The 14,723-nt window shown below is 42.8% G+C and overlaps 1 protein-coding gene across 1 annotated transcript in view; it reads left to right on the top strand.

Moving 5' to 3' along the window:
* JUP (junction plakoglobin) overlaps positions 1-14,723 on the top strand; it is a 109,742-nt gene that overhangs the window by 64,375 nt on the left and 30,644 nt on the right. Inside the window, exons 3-6 of the mRNA XM_089674453.1 lie at positions 3,602-3,858; positions 5,318-5,556; positions 7,910-8,111; positions 12,139-12,283. Coding sequence (XP_089530579.1) covers positions 3,602-3,858; positions 5,318-5,556; positions 7,910-8,111; positions 12,139-12,283 — 843 coding nt within the window. The remainder of the gene's footprint in view (positions 1-3,601; positions 3,859-5,317; positions 5,557-7,909; positions 8,112-12,138; positions 12,284-14,723) is intronic.

Below are 14,723 nucleotides of genomic sequence, written 5' to 3'. Positions count from 1 at the left end.
ATTGTACGCCCCTTGAGGGTTAGGGACCAATGTGAATGTACAATATGTATATGTAAAGCGCTGCGTAAATTGATGGCGCTATACAAGTACCTGAAATAAATAACTGTGGCCCCTAGCATCACCAAGGAACCTTTCAAAAATAATATACAGTATATACTGCTACAAGAAACTGTCAGACTGCAGAAATACAACACGTGATTGGAGACTATAGATATACTACAGGAGACTGCTAGACAGCATGGTCATTTACATCCATTTTTATCTTTTCTTCTACCACTGACTGCTGAGGGCCACAGAGTAGATCTGAAGGGGCTGCGTTTGGCCCTTGCACCACAGGTTGGGCACTGGGGGTTAGAGCCTTGATGACATTTGGCTGATTTTACTTTGAAATTGGGCAAGAATTGAGTAGAATGGGGTTGGGATCAATCGCGCAACAAAATAAACACCACTTAACTATCCACCACTATTTCTCTTGAAGCAATTTTTTTTTGTTTGCATTGGGCTATAAAATGACCTATTGGGCAAATGTTCAATTTTAAGCTTTCCTGCTAAGTTTTTATATTTTTTTCTTGCTAGGGTTTTCCTTCTGCACTTGCTGCCTCCCCAACTGACTTTCTTGATTCCTTGTCTTTTTTAAAAGATGTGTAAAATCTAAAGTTACCTTGCAGGAGAGAGCACCTAGCCGCACAGTGTGGCCAGGCTCGATTGCCACACGGAATTGCTGGCTGTGCAAACAGCCATAAATGGCCGTGACCACTGACAGCCTGTCATTGCAGTGTATGGGCTCTGTGCCTGCAGCTGTCAAATCTGTAGATTCTTGCTTCTGGGACTTGCACGGTGATTAAAGACCCGTATGAATGCAGCCTTGCTTACCTTATCCCTCACTCTCCTGGTAGACGGCGCTTTTCTCTGGCGTTGCCGGTGCGCCCATCTCATCGTCAGTTACAATGTAGGCCTGCTGCTCCAGCATTGTACGTGATGACATGGGATCTATGAGCGGCTTCAGATCGGTTTTGAAGCTGGGAGGAAGCTTGCTGGAGGGAAGGATAATGCAAGTGAAACTGCTTTTGTTATTTTGTTTGTTTCCCCAAGTCAGATCTAGCATTTCCCCTTGGGGAGTCAGTTTTGACAATGGGGGACTGGAAATGGAAGCACATGTAACACTGTGTGCCTCCTTCTGGTCTCCAAGCAGCATGGCTACCCATATGGAAGTAAAATATATTTGAAATGTATTTTAAAATTATTCTTCCCAAATATATTGGCATATATTTGAAATGCTACAATTTTGGCCATATTCAATATTTTTATCTCTCTCTCTCTCTCTCTCTCTCTCTCTCTCTCTCTCTATATTTATCTATCTATATATTTATCTATCTATATATTTATCTATATATATCTCTATCTATATATATATCTCTATCTATATATATCTCTATCTATATATGTATATGTATATATATATGTGTGTGTCTATTATGTGTGTGTGTTTTTATTACAAAATCTATTAAAAATATTTTTAAAAATAATTTCAAATCTATGCGTCTTTAAAAATCTACATTTTTGGAATTAATTTACAAATATATGTTAAAATGGCTTTTTTATATGTTAAAAATCTGTATGTGTGTGTGTATATGTGTATATATATATATATATATATATATATATATATATATATATATATATATATATATATATGTGTGTGTGTGTGTGTGTGTGTGTGTGTGTGTGTGTGTGTGTGTGTGTGTGTGTGTGTGTGTGTATATATATATATATATATATATATATATATATATATATATATATATATATATATATATATACACACACACATATAAATATATGTGTGTGTGTGTGTAATTTTTTTTTTTTAACATATAAAAAAAGCCATTTTAACATATATTTGTAAATGAATTCCAAAAATATAGATTTGTGTTTTTAAAGACATACAGTATATTTGAAATATATTTTAAAAATATATTCATATATTTTCCAATAACGCATTTCAACATGCAGTGTGTGTGTGTGTATATATAAATAAATATAAAATTGTAGTATTTCAAATATGTCAATATATTTGGGAAGAATATTTTTAAAATATATTTCAAATATAGATAAACAGCACATTTTCTTTGCTTGGATAATGGCAAGATTGTAACTAGCACTAGCTAAAGATGATCCCAGGACACGTGCTCCTCAGCCTTGATCTGATGCTGCTGACCCCACTGATCACAGAATTTAATTCCATCCTCTACCCCAGTGGTTCTCAACCTGTGGGTCGCAACCCCTTTGGGGGTCGAACAACCCTTTCACAGGGGTCCCCTAAGACCATCAGAAAACACATATTTCCGATGTGTAAAGAGCAGCTGCTGTGTAGAAAGCAGCTGCTGTGTTGAAAGCAGCTACTCTGTTAAAAGCAGCTACTGTGTTGAAAGCAGCAGTATTGGAGGTAAAACGACACTCATGAATTATAATTACTGGGTAAATAATTTTATGGTTGGGGGTCACCACAACATGAGGAACTGTATTAAAGGGTCGCGGCATTAGGAAGGTTGAGAACCACTGCTCTAGCCTCTACCTACTAGGTACAGTGAGATTGCTCCCTGCACATTGCTGTAGAGGTGCAGGATAGCAGTTCAATTGTCTACTTGACCCCTATTGTAGATCGAGTGAAGACTACTCCATCTGATCTTATCCCAACTGCAATCTGACAGCTCTGAACCCCGAAGCGGATCGCTTCTGGGTTGGTGCTGCTCAGGGAAGATAGAGAAATGGAAGGTTGTCTTTCCTCTGCTCCCTGCCCAGAAGACTACAGCAGATGTCCTGGGTGAGCTCGGGACACGCATTGGGGATGCGCTTGTTTGTTTACATGTAGATGTGATAGGAAGGTTTTACTCTCTGGATTCTACTGGAGAGCCCGAGGCCAGCTCTTCACATTGTAAACAAACACGCACCGGGTTTGTTTACATCCTGATGCCTTTAAGACTTGCAGTGTCAGGGAAAGGTTGGGTAACCCCAGATCTTATGACTGGCCCTCTTTCCAATTCACTTTTCAATGTATTTCATGCAGAAATTTACACCCTCAATCGATGTTGACTTTTTAATCCTTATGCTGCTAGCATTAGTAAATGAATAGGAAAGTATATCATATTTACTTGTGTTTTTAAACATTTTTTTTTTCTTTTCTACAGTTCTTCAGTTACTTTCTGGTTTCCAGGTCTAGGCAAATGTAATACATCCCAGAAGCCTTCAGAATGGGAGGAGGGGTTTTCTCAGCTAAGCACACTTTCCTGCCTGCATGCCTGAGCTAAGGGCAGATTGATTCCAGGAAGTAAATGCTATATGAATCATCTGCCCTTACTCAAGATGGCCACGGCTAGAAATGCTAGGGGGGTGCTTCAAAGTGATTTCTCAGCAAAATAAAGCATGGAGACATGGATGGGGAAGTTTGCATCTTGGTATCATAAAACAAAAATGCTATTTAATTCATTTTTAATATTCAAACAGTGTAGTTCTGCTTTAAGTCACTTAGCATGTTGCTTGTATCGTTCCTTTTCTGTATTGTAACAATTCTTTTTTTTTTTTTTTTGTTCATTCTCTACAGGAGAGATGGAGTCACAGTTGACCATGACACGTGCCCAGCGTGTGCGTGCAGCCATGTACCCAGAGACGGTGGAAGACCACTCTGCCTATCTACTGGCCACACAGATTGATGGGCAGCAGACCAACGTACAGAAGCTGGCAGAGCCTTCACAGATGCTGAAATCGGCCATTGTCCATCTCATCAACTACCAGGATGATGCTGAATTGGCTACCCGTGCCATTCCTGAGCTGACCAAACTCCTGAATGATGAAGACCCGGTATGATCGTCTTGTAGCTGAATTGTACAATGCTTTTGACAAGCTTCCCTACTTTTGTGTATTTTATGTGGTAGCTTGGTGCTAAAAACTTTGGTTCTGTTTTCTTCCACTGGATCATTTTATAGCCCTAGTGTATGTAAATATCACTTACTAGTAAACTGAAATTATTTTGGGTGGAATAGCCTACTGGCATGTATATTGGAGGCTCTGATGTCAAAGCTCCTGTCCCAGAGTTTTTAAAGTGTCACTAAACCCCGGACCCTGCATTCACTAGATCTGGTCTCCCAGGACCCTGCATTCACTAGATCTGGTCTCCCCGGACCCTGCATTCACTAGATCTGGTCTCCCCGGACCCTGCATTTACTATATCTGGTCTCCCTGGACCCCGCATTCACTATATCTGGTCTCCCCCCGGACCCCGCATTCACTATATCTGGTCTCCCCCCGGACCCTGCATTCACTATATCTGGTCTCCCCCCGGACCCTGCGTTCACTATATCTGGTCTCCCCCCGGACCCTGCGTTCACTATATCTGGTCTCCCCCCGGACCCCACGTTCACTATATCTGGTCTCCCCCCAGACCCCGCGTTCACTATATCTGGTCTCCCCCCGGACCCCGCGTTCACTATATCTGGTCCCCCCCCCCCGGACCCCGCGTTCACTATATCTGGTTCCCCCCCCCCCCCCCCCGACCCCGCGTTCATTACACTATATCTGGTCTCCCCCCCCCCCCCCCCCGGACCCCGCGTTCACTACACTGTATCTGGTCTCCCCCCCACCCCGCGATCACTACACTATATCTGGTCTCCCCCCTACCCATACCCCCCCCCCCGACCCCGCGTTCACTATATCTGGTCTTACCCCCCCCCCCCCCCCAGACCCCGCGTCCACTATAGCTGGTCTTACACCCCCCCCCCCCCCCCCGGACCCCGCGTTCACTATATCTGGTCTCTACCTCTACCCATACCCCCCCCCCCCGGACCCCGCGTTCACTATAGCTGGTCTTACCCCCCCCCCCCCCCGGACCCCGCGTTCACTATATCTGGTCTCACCCCCCCCCCCCCCCCCCCCCCGGGACCCTGCATTCACTATATCTGGTTCTCTTTAGAATTTTAACCAACCCCCGGTTCACATATTCACGTTTTTGTGTGGGCACGAGACTCCCGTGCCCCGGGGGACGCAGAGAAGAAATCCCTGCACTTCTTCTGAAAACGCAGCCCGCATGGCAACCTCAGATCCCAGTACAGTTGCGATTTCCATTGCGGGCGGCATGCCATTAGAATTAATGGCACCGGCCCGCTGGTCCGCATTCCTCTGTGCAGGTGGTGCAGCTGCACGGATTTTTGTGCGGATCTGCAGCGGCACCACCTGCACAGATGTGAACCTATACCAGTGAAATCTGATTGGTCATTCCACAGCAATGCTGATAACTAATATGCATTTATAATCTGTTTTCCAGGTGGTGGTGAACAAAGCCTCTATGATTGTCAATCAGCTGTCCAAAAAAGAGGCTTCTCGCCGAGCCCTGATGCAGTCCCCACAGATTGTGGCAGCCGTAGTGCGCACCATGCAGAACACAAGCGATATGGAAACTGCCCGCTGCACCACCAGCATCCTACACAACCTGTCCCACCACCGAGAGGGGCTCTTATCCATCTTCAAGTCTGGAGGCATTCCTGCTCTTGTGCGCATGCTTAGGTATCATTATTATTATTTATTATTATTACATCGGGTTTATATAGCGCCAAAGGGTTTGCTCAGCGCTGTACAATATAGGGGGGACAATACATGGCACAGTACAAAAATAACAAACAACATACGAGGGGTAAGAGGGCCCTACTCTTGCGAGCTTACAATCTAGGAGGGAGGGGGTAGTGGTACAGTAGGAAATGGCTGAGGGGAGTGAAGTGGTGGGAGGAATGAGGGAGAGTGGCCGTTAAGTGAGGGTGGGGTAGGCTTCCCTGAAGAGATGGGTTTTGAGGGAGCGCTTGAATGTGAGGAGGGAAGGCGACAGTCTGATGGATTGGGGCAGTGAGTTCCAGAGGATGGGGGAGGACCTGGAGAAGTCTTGCAGTCGTGCATGGGAGGAGGAGACCAGGGAGCATCATTGACTGTCTACCTTACCTTCAACTTTCGTGGCATGAGTGGTCAATAACATCCTGAAGAAACTCAAAGTCATTTCAACCCCTTGACGCCGACGTAAAACAAATATGTGGCCTCACAGAACTGGGCTTTTTTTCTGTGGGGGTCACATATTTGCGTACCTGTCTTTGTGTTGGGAGCGCATCTCACTGCCTGCTCCCAGCTCAGACCACGATGTCACTGAGCGCACTGGGTCCCGTTCTAACGATCAGGACTTGTGACTCCCGATTCCGGGGTCACATGATCGCTGTGATAGCCTCTGATTGGCTATCACAGTGATCAGTCACTGTACAGCCTGGCCCCCTTGTTTTTTTTTCTCTCTATGCCAGGACTTAGAGAGATACAATGTATCTCTCTCCTCCATTCATAGAGGAATCAAAAAAATGTTTGTTTAAAAAAAAAAAACAAAAAAAAAAAAAGATAAATATTAAAAAATAAAGAAATACCTAGATCAAGGTTTGATCTAGTTCAGTGCCAGGGTTAGTGTTTGGGTCAGGGTCAAAGGTCAGGATTTAAAAAAAAATAAAATTTGGTGGTTTAGTGTCAGTGTATCTCTCTAACTCCTGGCATAGAGGGAAAAAAAATTTTGTAAAAAAAAAAAAAAGAAATCTAAAAAAAAAAATATTAAATAAAGGAAAAATACCTAAATCAAGGTTTGTAGTAATAAATGAGAAAATCCTGCCATCCACACAATCCAGGAGTAGGGATCTTATTTTTCAGCTATGTCCTACCTGTTGGGTGTATGGTGGCTAAATGATTTTGTGGATTTCATGTTTTCATCAAATAAGTCTTGGTAAGCTCAGGCAATTCAATCCAAGTAGGATGAGGGTCTTTGGGCTGAGATTTGTGACAAAGCGGACATATTTACAATATGTGCAGTTATCAGTCCTACAACTACAAAATAATGGGCCATTGTGTGTTGTCTCAAATTAAAGACATGTTGACCACAATATCCTTTTTTTGTTTTTGATTTTTTTTATGTTTGATTTTTTGTGTGTTTGATTTTTTTTTTTGTTTTTTTAATGGCAAAATCAGAACTTTATATGGTCAATAGATTATGAATACATGATCATTACACCTGTCTATATTGCCGAAAGTATACAGACTCCCTTCCAAATGGAGTTTAGATGTTGCCAGTGAAGGGTTCTGTTTAATACTACAGAATAAAAAGCCATTGTAGCGCCATAAAGACCTAGTGTGATGTCGCGAAACTCTTGTGGCCACGCCTCAATCCTACTGAACTTTTGGGTTGAATTGCTAGCCAGGTCTTCTCTCCCAACATCTGAACGTGACCTCATGAATGGTCTTTTGGCTGAATAGGTATAAATTCTCTATGGTTTTGGAATGGGAATCCCCAACAAGCACATATATAGGTGTGATGGTTGAGTGTTAAACTTTTTTGCGTAAATATTTATCACTTTGATTTGGGCATCTGAAACACCTTTTATGTACTTGTGCAACATACTATAAACATAGGCATGCACTCCCATATACTAGCAAAAAAAGAACAAAACCGGGCGCACTCTCCTCGTGCATTACAATAATCAGAATTTATGTAAAGATGCAAAATCATACAAGCCAAAAGTCATAAAAACGAGAGACGAAGTCAAAGGATGCCCAGTTGTGGACAGCATGGGTCCTCGGGTAAAGTGCTCACGCGTTTCGGGAGACCAACTCCCTTCCTCGGGGCAATAGATCTATTTTGCTAGTATCAAGATTCCCAGATCTATCAAGGGTGGCACCTCAGCAAGTGCAGAATTCCATTTTGAGTGCATCAAGAGAGATTTGAGTGCTGGTTACTGTTGGATAGTGCACCCCCATATTTTTTAGGTCCTAAAAGGTTGATGGAAAGGGAAAGTAGTTGGGTGTTCACATGTCCTCACTTCTGTGCCATTCTCTCATCTTCTAGCTCCCCAGTGGAGTCCGTGCTCTTCTATGCCATAACCACTCTTCACAATCTACTGCTATACCAGGAAGGTGCCAAAATGGCAGTGCGCTTGGCTGATGGACTGCAGAAAATGGTTCCACTGCTCAACAAGAACAACCCCAAATTCTTGGCCATCACCACAGACTGCCTGCAGCTTTTGGCATACGGAAACCAGGAGAGCAAGGTAAGAAGTAACCAAAGCTTTACGTATTGTGTTGGTACGAAGAGTCCTTCCAGGTTCAGGCATCAATTTAGGGGGTAAACCTTCATATTCTATGTCGAGAGACTGACACCATTCCAACACTTCTTGCTACTGTGTGCCTGAACTTTACTGGATTTGGACTCGGAAGCAATAGAAAAGCCTTCAAATTTCTGTAACCCACCTAAAATGACCGGCTGATACTGCTACAATAAGACCCCATGTACACGGGACACTTCTGAATGATGGAAACTGACTGCTGGAAAACATAGGTTAAAACATGTCTGTTTAACCGCGTTTATGAGCGTTTACGTTTTAGAAGAGTTTTTTTTAAAGATAACCTCAGGAGACCTTCCAAAATACCCAGAATGGACTGAAAAACCATTAAAAAAAATTACCTATTTCAGACATTTTGAGAGAAATAGAGAGCAGTATTTGTTGAGATTAGCTGTCTTTTTTTTTTTTTTTTTTTTTTTTTTTACCTTTTTAGGACAAGCTGTAAAGCTGGGGACTGGATTGTGGTGTTCAGCTTCACCACACCACCAAAACCCGCTATGATCATCCCCTAAGGCCAGCCATACATGAGTCGATTTTCCAAACGATTTTTCATTGGAAAATCGGACCTAACAATAATCGACCGATTTTCACTCTGTTAGTGGGGCAATGGCACTGGCCGATTTTCTGTGGTTCCTCCCAATTTCGTTTATCGGGCATGTTGGAAAAGTCGTGAAAAACAACCGATTTTCGAAATCATTGGTAGCACCATCGGATTGCAGAACGAATGACTGTTTCGATTTTCATTCGAAAAATCGTTCGGAATTTGACCCATGTATGGCCTGCTTTAAGCCATGATGGCTTGTGGACAAGGTGGAGCTTTACTCCTTCATAGAAACTGGCATAAGTTCCTGCTCACACAGAGAATTATTAAAAAACCTGTGCGCAAAAATTGGCACCAATGATCACCCTCTAGGGACCTGCTGCATGGCTGATTGCCACAAGCAGTGTAGGAATTGATCATATTACTTGCAGAGATTAGGCTGCTTATGACAACTAGCCAGACCCATTAGCCTAGCTATATAAAATGATTTAAATTGTTTTTCTTTTTTTGCGTGGCTGCTGCCGTAAATAATGGGAATTTCTTTTCTTATTTATAAGCTCCTTTTCGTTCATGATTGAGATTATGATTACAGACACCCAGCAACTGTCTTGGTTTAAACCATATCCTTGACTTTAGCTTTGTCCTTGGTTGTTTTTAAAGATATGTTTGGTATTTGTGTCCGTTTTTAATGACCTGCTTTCCACATCTGCTGCATAGGAAACCTAATGCAATTTAGAAGGTTTTCAAATCAGAAGCTTCTGCTTGCTGAGGATTAAAAGTGTAACTGTCTGCTATAATAAAGCAGAGTACAGATTTAGTACCTTGTTTTGTAAACTTAATGTCCTAAAAAAAATTTATTTTCGTTAACTTTTAGGTTAAACACTTTTCAGCTAATTTACAGTTGGACATACCGATATAGTGTGAGGTGGTTGTTGTGTTTTTTTTTTTGTTTTTTTTTCTCCCCATTTTTCTTTTCTTTTTCTTTTCTTTTTCTTTTTTTTTATTTTCTTTTTATTCTTTTCTTTTTTATTCTTTTCTTCTTTTTTCCTTTTTCTTTTTTTTTTTCCTTTTTTTTATTCTTTTTTTCCTTTTTTTTATTCTTTTCTTTTTATTTTCTTTTTTCCTTTTTATTCTTTTTTCTTTTTATTCTTTTCTCTTTTTTCTTTTTCTTTTCACAATACACAGCATAGATGGACTCATTCACTGCTGCGACTATTCCAGACTGCAGCCCCGCCAGCCATCAGAATACCCAAACAGTGACTGCATCTGATTGGGTGCAGGCACGTTTTTTTAAATTTTTTTGTATTTATTACAGGTGCTTATATGGCGCTGCCAATGTATGCAGCGCTTTACATATGCACATTCACATCAGCCCCTAACCCTCAAGGAGAGTACAATTGAAGGTCCCTAACTCACATTCATACATATTAAGACCAATTTTCCTACCAGCATGTCTTTGAAGGGTGGGAAGAAACCGGCGGAAGGCACAGGGAGAACATGCAAACTCCAAGCAGGTAGTGTTGTCGTTGGGATTCACACCAATGACCCTAGTGCTGCCAGGTGGGTGTGCTAACCATTTACCCACTGTGCTGCCCACAATTTGAAAATATTCAGTCACAGATTCACATTCTTCTTAGGTCATAGGTCAGAAAGGGAGGTTTTTTTGTATTCCTAATGAAAACTCCATGATCTTGGCTACTTGCTGCCTTGTAAGTGTTTCATGCCATTTGAGATCGCATGCAATCCATTATGTTCTGTTAATCTTTTAAGTTGTAACTGAAGGGAGAGTTCTATATACCCTTTCATCTAAATGTGCGCTCAGCTTGTAAAGTTTATGGAAGCCAACATTTTATAATTGCTCTGGTTTATTGCTCCACTATTGGTGGAAGACTGACAGAGAATGGTGGACTCCAAAATAACCTAGCAGGGACCCTACAATTCCTGACATACAGATGTTCTCTAAAGGTATCCTTTACAATTGATGTAGGAAATAAAATGTAAAATATTGAAAAGCTAAAAAAAAAACCACAGCAAAATTAACATTCAGAAAAATGTTGTTTTTCCTTTTTAATAAATCTTTATAAACTTAAAAAAAAAAAAAATGTACACAAGACTTAAGCCGGCTATAGATGGACTGAATCTCTGCTGGGTCAGCAGGAACCTGGCTGAGATTAGATCCATCTATGGTAGGCTGGTTGTACCGAAGGTGATCCATTGATCGACTTTAGTACAACCAGCCTGTTGGATTTTTTTGCATGCGATTACTGCTGGCAGAAAACAATAGCACTGCGGGAGGGATTCCTCCATCAACACGGACTGTTGATGGCGGATTCAAGCATTTTGTGGTGTGTGTGTGTGTGTGTGGTTGTTTTTTTGTTTTGTGTGTGTGGTTGTTTTTTGTGTGTGTGGTTGTGTTTTGTGTGTGTGGTTGTGTTTTGTGTGTGTGGTTGTGTTTTGTGTGTGTGGTTTTGTTTTGTGTGTGTGGTTGTTTTGTTTTGTGTGTGTGGTTGTGTGTTTTGTGTGTGTGGTTGTGTTTTTTGTGTGTGGTTGTGTTTTTTGTGTGTGTGGTTGTGTTTTGTGTGTGTGGTTGTGTTTTGTGTGTGTGGTTGTGTTTTGTGTGTGTGGTTGTTTTTTTGTGTTTTGTGTGTGTGGTTGTTTTTTTGTGTGTGGTTGTTTTGTTTGTTTTTCCTGCAACCCATGGAAAGAAAATGACATCATTTATGGCTTGCTTTAGGCTAAGACATAAAAGTTAGTTTATTTGCTAGCTCTAGTTCTAAGAAATATCTTATAACTTTTTCCAAATGATAACGTTCCGAAGTAGGACTATGGTCAAATGACATATGTACTACAGTCAACGCAAACAAAACCTTACTCCTGTCATATCTCCCTTTGCATAATATCTTTTTGCAGGACTGTTTTAGTTCTGATCGTTGAATAAATCCTGACTTCTTTTAAGGGTGACAACACTGTTGCTACTGCAGTTAAATCACCACATTGTTGTCTCCCTGATCCCGCTCTAGCTGCTTGGACTACAGCGATGTGCGAGGACATAGGAAGTGGGCGATCCGAGTCCTCACCTCGGATTGCCCTCCTCCACTCTGTGTGCCAATGGAAAGCCATGCCTGTTTCCTCCAAAAGTCCATGTGAGTGACTGCTGAGTACAGCCAAAAGACTACTGGTACATGTAGTTCATCCCTTCGTAGAACTGTGAAGGATCATTTTGAGGATTCTGCTATAGGTTAATATGTAGGGCAAAAGGCAAATGTATTGTGCACACATTTGTATGGCATAGCATCGCCTTTTTTTGTTTCTTTTTCATGTTGCTGAGATGCCTTTTTATTAAAAACCTGTGGACTGCGAAATGAAATGTGTCCAGGATACTGGTATAACCAATGACTGTTTTTATTTCTTCAGCTTATTATTCTGGCCAATGGAGGACCACAAGGTCTCGTACAGATCATGAGGACCTACAACTATGAGAAGCTGCTGTGGACCACAAGCAGAGTGCTGAAGGTTCTCTCTGTCTGCCCCAGCAACAAGCCCGCCATCGTAGAAGCTGGTAAGAAAATCTGCCGGATTGGCTTGAAGTTTCTGAATCGCCTAGATTTTGTTTATTTTCGGCTTGGGGCGATGGTCCTCATGCAAGGCTTTGTATGAAATGCCATACTGTAGATGGCATCTAGCATACATGACCATTACCTGATGGACCTCTGACAGATTTGCCTGTTCTTGACAAGATCATAAGCTGCTGGCACATGCTGTGGTTTTTAACCCCCCCCCCCCACTTGGCTAGTTTGTTCTAGACACTATTTAATTTATTTAGTGTTGATAACTTCCCCCATTGGACTGCTGGCCCCTCCCCTTTGTCACATGCCCCCAGAGCTTGCTATGGGGGGTACCCAAGCAGGCTTGCTCCCGAGCCGCTGCTCTTCGTGTCCATTCAAACACACAGCCAAGGCCAGTGAATAGCAAGAGTTCTGGGGAGCCGGAGATCCCTGCTCTATAGCAACCTCTCTCAACCTTTTCAACAAAGGGCCAGTTTACTGTCCTTCAGACTTTGGGGAGCAAATTGTGGCCAATGAGTGTAGAAAATGTTGCAGGCTCAGCATCAATGGAAATAAACATGGCCTCGGGGTTGGTGGTCAGTAGAAGGAGTAGTAGTGCCCTATCATTGGTATTGGAGGAATAGTACCCCATTATTGGTATCAAGGAAAGAAATGGTGCCCCATTGTTGGTGTCAGTGGGAGGCATAGTGCCCCATTGTTGGTGTCAGTGGGAGGCATAGTGCCCCATTGTTGGTGTCAGTGGGAGGCATAGTGCCCCATTGTTGGTGTCAGTGGGAGGCATAGTGCCCCATTGTTGGTGTCAGTGGGAGGCATAGTGCCCCATTGTTGGTGTCAGTGGGAGGCATAGTGCCCCATTGTTGGTGTCAGTGGGAGGCATAGTGCCCCATTGTTGGTGTCAGTGGGAGGCATAGTGCCCCATTGTTGGTGTCAGTGGGAGGCATAGTGCCCCATTGTTGGTGTCAGCGAGAGGAATAGTGCCCCTTTGTTGGTGTCAGCGAGAGGAATAGTGCCCCATCATTGATATTGGTGGGAGGAATAGTACCTCATTATTGGTATCAAGGAAAGAAATGGTGCCCTGTTGGTGTCAGTGGATGGAATGGTGTCCCATCATTGATATTAGTGGGAGGAATAGTACCTCATTATTGTTAGCGGGGAAATAAATGGTGCCCTGTTGATGTCAGAGGGAGGAATAGTGCCCCATTGTTTGGTGTCAGTGGATGGAATAGTGTCCCATCATTGATATTAGTTGGAGGAATAGTGCCCCATCATTAGTGTCAGTGACCAGTCATTAGTGTTCCTGTCAGTGCCCCACTGTTGGTGTCAGTGGGAGGAATAGTGCCCCAACTGCCAGATAAAGGCTAGCAAAGGGCCACATCTGGCCCTTGGGCCACAGTTTGGAGACCACTACTCTAGAGTACCTCCTAGTTCCCTGCTCTCAGTGGCACCTCATGCCAGCCCCCTATGTCACTACAGGACACGAGTGTTGTACTGGTCAGCTGCAACAACTACTGAATGGGATCAAGAGCTCAGCAGATGAATTCTCTGCATCAGGGCAGCATTCAGCCACAAGGGCAGCAGGAGAGGTAAGTGTCTTTAGCATGGACAGCTTTTTTTTTTTTTTTTTTTTTTTTTTTAGCACATTGAGGGCTCATTGAAAATGCATGGCCATTGCAATGGCCATCTATAAAATGTACACCAACCTATGCAGAAATATAAAGGGGACCTACCTGTTACCAGTAGGTTTCTGGGCAGATGAAAGGTACACAAACTCCTTGACGATTGTGCCTGCGGTGGGATTTGAACCCAAGTCTGCAGTGCTGACTGTAGCCCAAGCACAAAACCCATGAAGTGCACTGGGGGACTTAGACTGAAGAGTGCACTTCCTCCATGAAAAGGTCTTCCCACAAATGGCTCATGTTAGATCTTTTTAATTCCAGTAAATACATTACATGTTGTGCAGCTTCCTAAATTTGAATTTTTTTAGGGTTGGTAGTCCTTTTAAGCCTGGTTAACTTTAACAGCCTGTAAGGGGCGTGATATTTTATGTCATACTCAGCTGCAGTTTCAGGTTATAATTGTCTGAAGTTTCGGAGTTCCAGCAGAGACTGAGATGAGTTTCCTCCTAATCACTCTGGTATTGTGTCATCTTATGAACTCCCTCCTTAATCCCCCTCCACCTCCATTTCTTCTGATCTCCCCTTGGCCAGTTAGCAGCAGGTCCGTCTGTTGTGGCAGCTCTTTGTGATGCTCCATAGCAGGGCATGGAGGCAGAGAGCAGAAGAAGGCTGTTGTGTAATCTGTGGCATATGACTGCGTGCATTGCTGGCTCACCAGGGATCCCGTGCCTTGTATTCATTGCATTTCCCCAGGAGCGCAAAACCATACAGCAATGTGCAACAGGGTGGAAGTAATGACCCTTTTCACGCAATGCAT

Source organism: Staurois parvus, unplaced genomic scaffold (genome assembly GCF_062004578.1).
Source record: "Staurois parvus isolate SC_StPar_1 unplaced genomic scaffold, SC_StPar_1.0 ptg000151l, whole genome shotgun sequence".
NCBI lineage: Eukaryota > Metazoa > Chordata > Amphibia > Anura > Ranidae > Staurois > Staurois parvus.
Note: the sequence above shows the minus strand (reverse complement) of the source record. Positions and strands in the feature narration are given on the sequence as shown.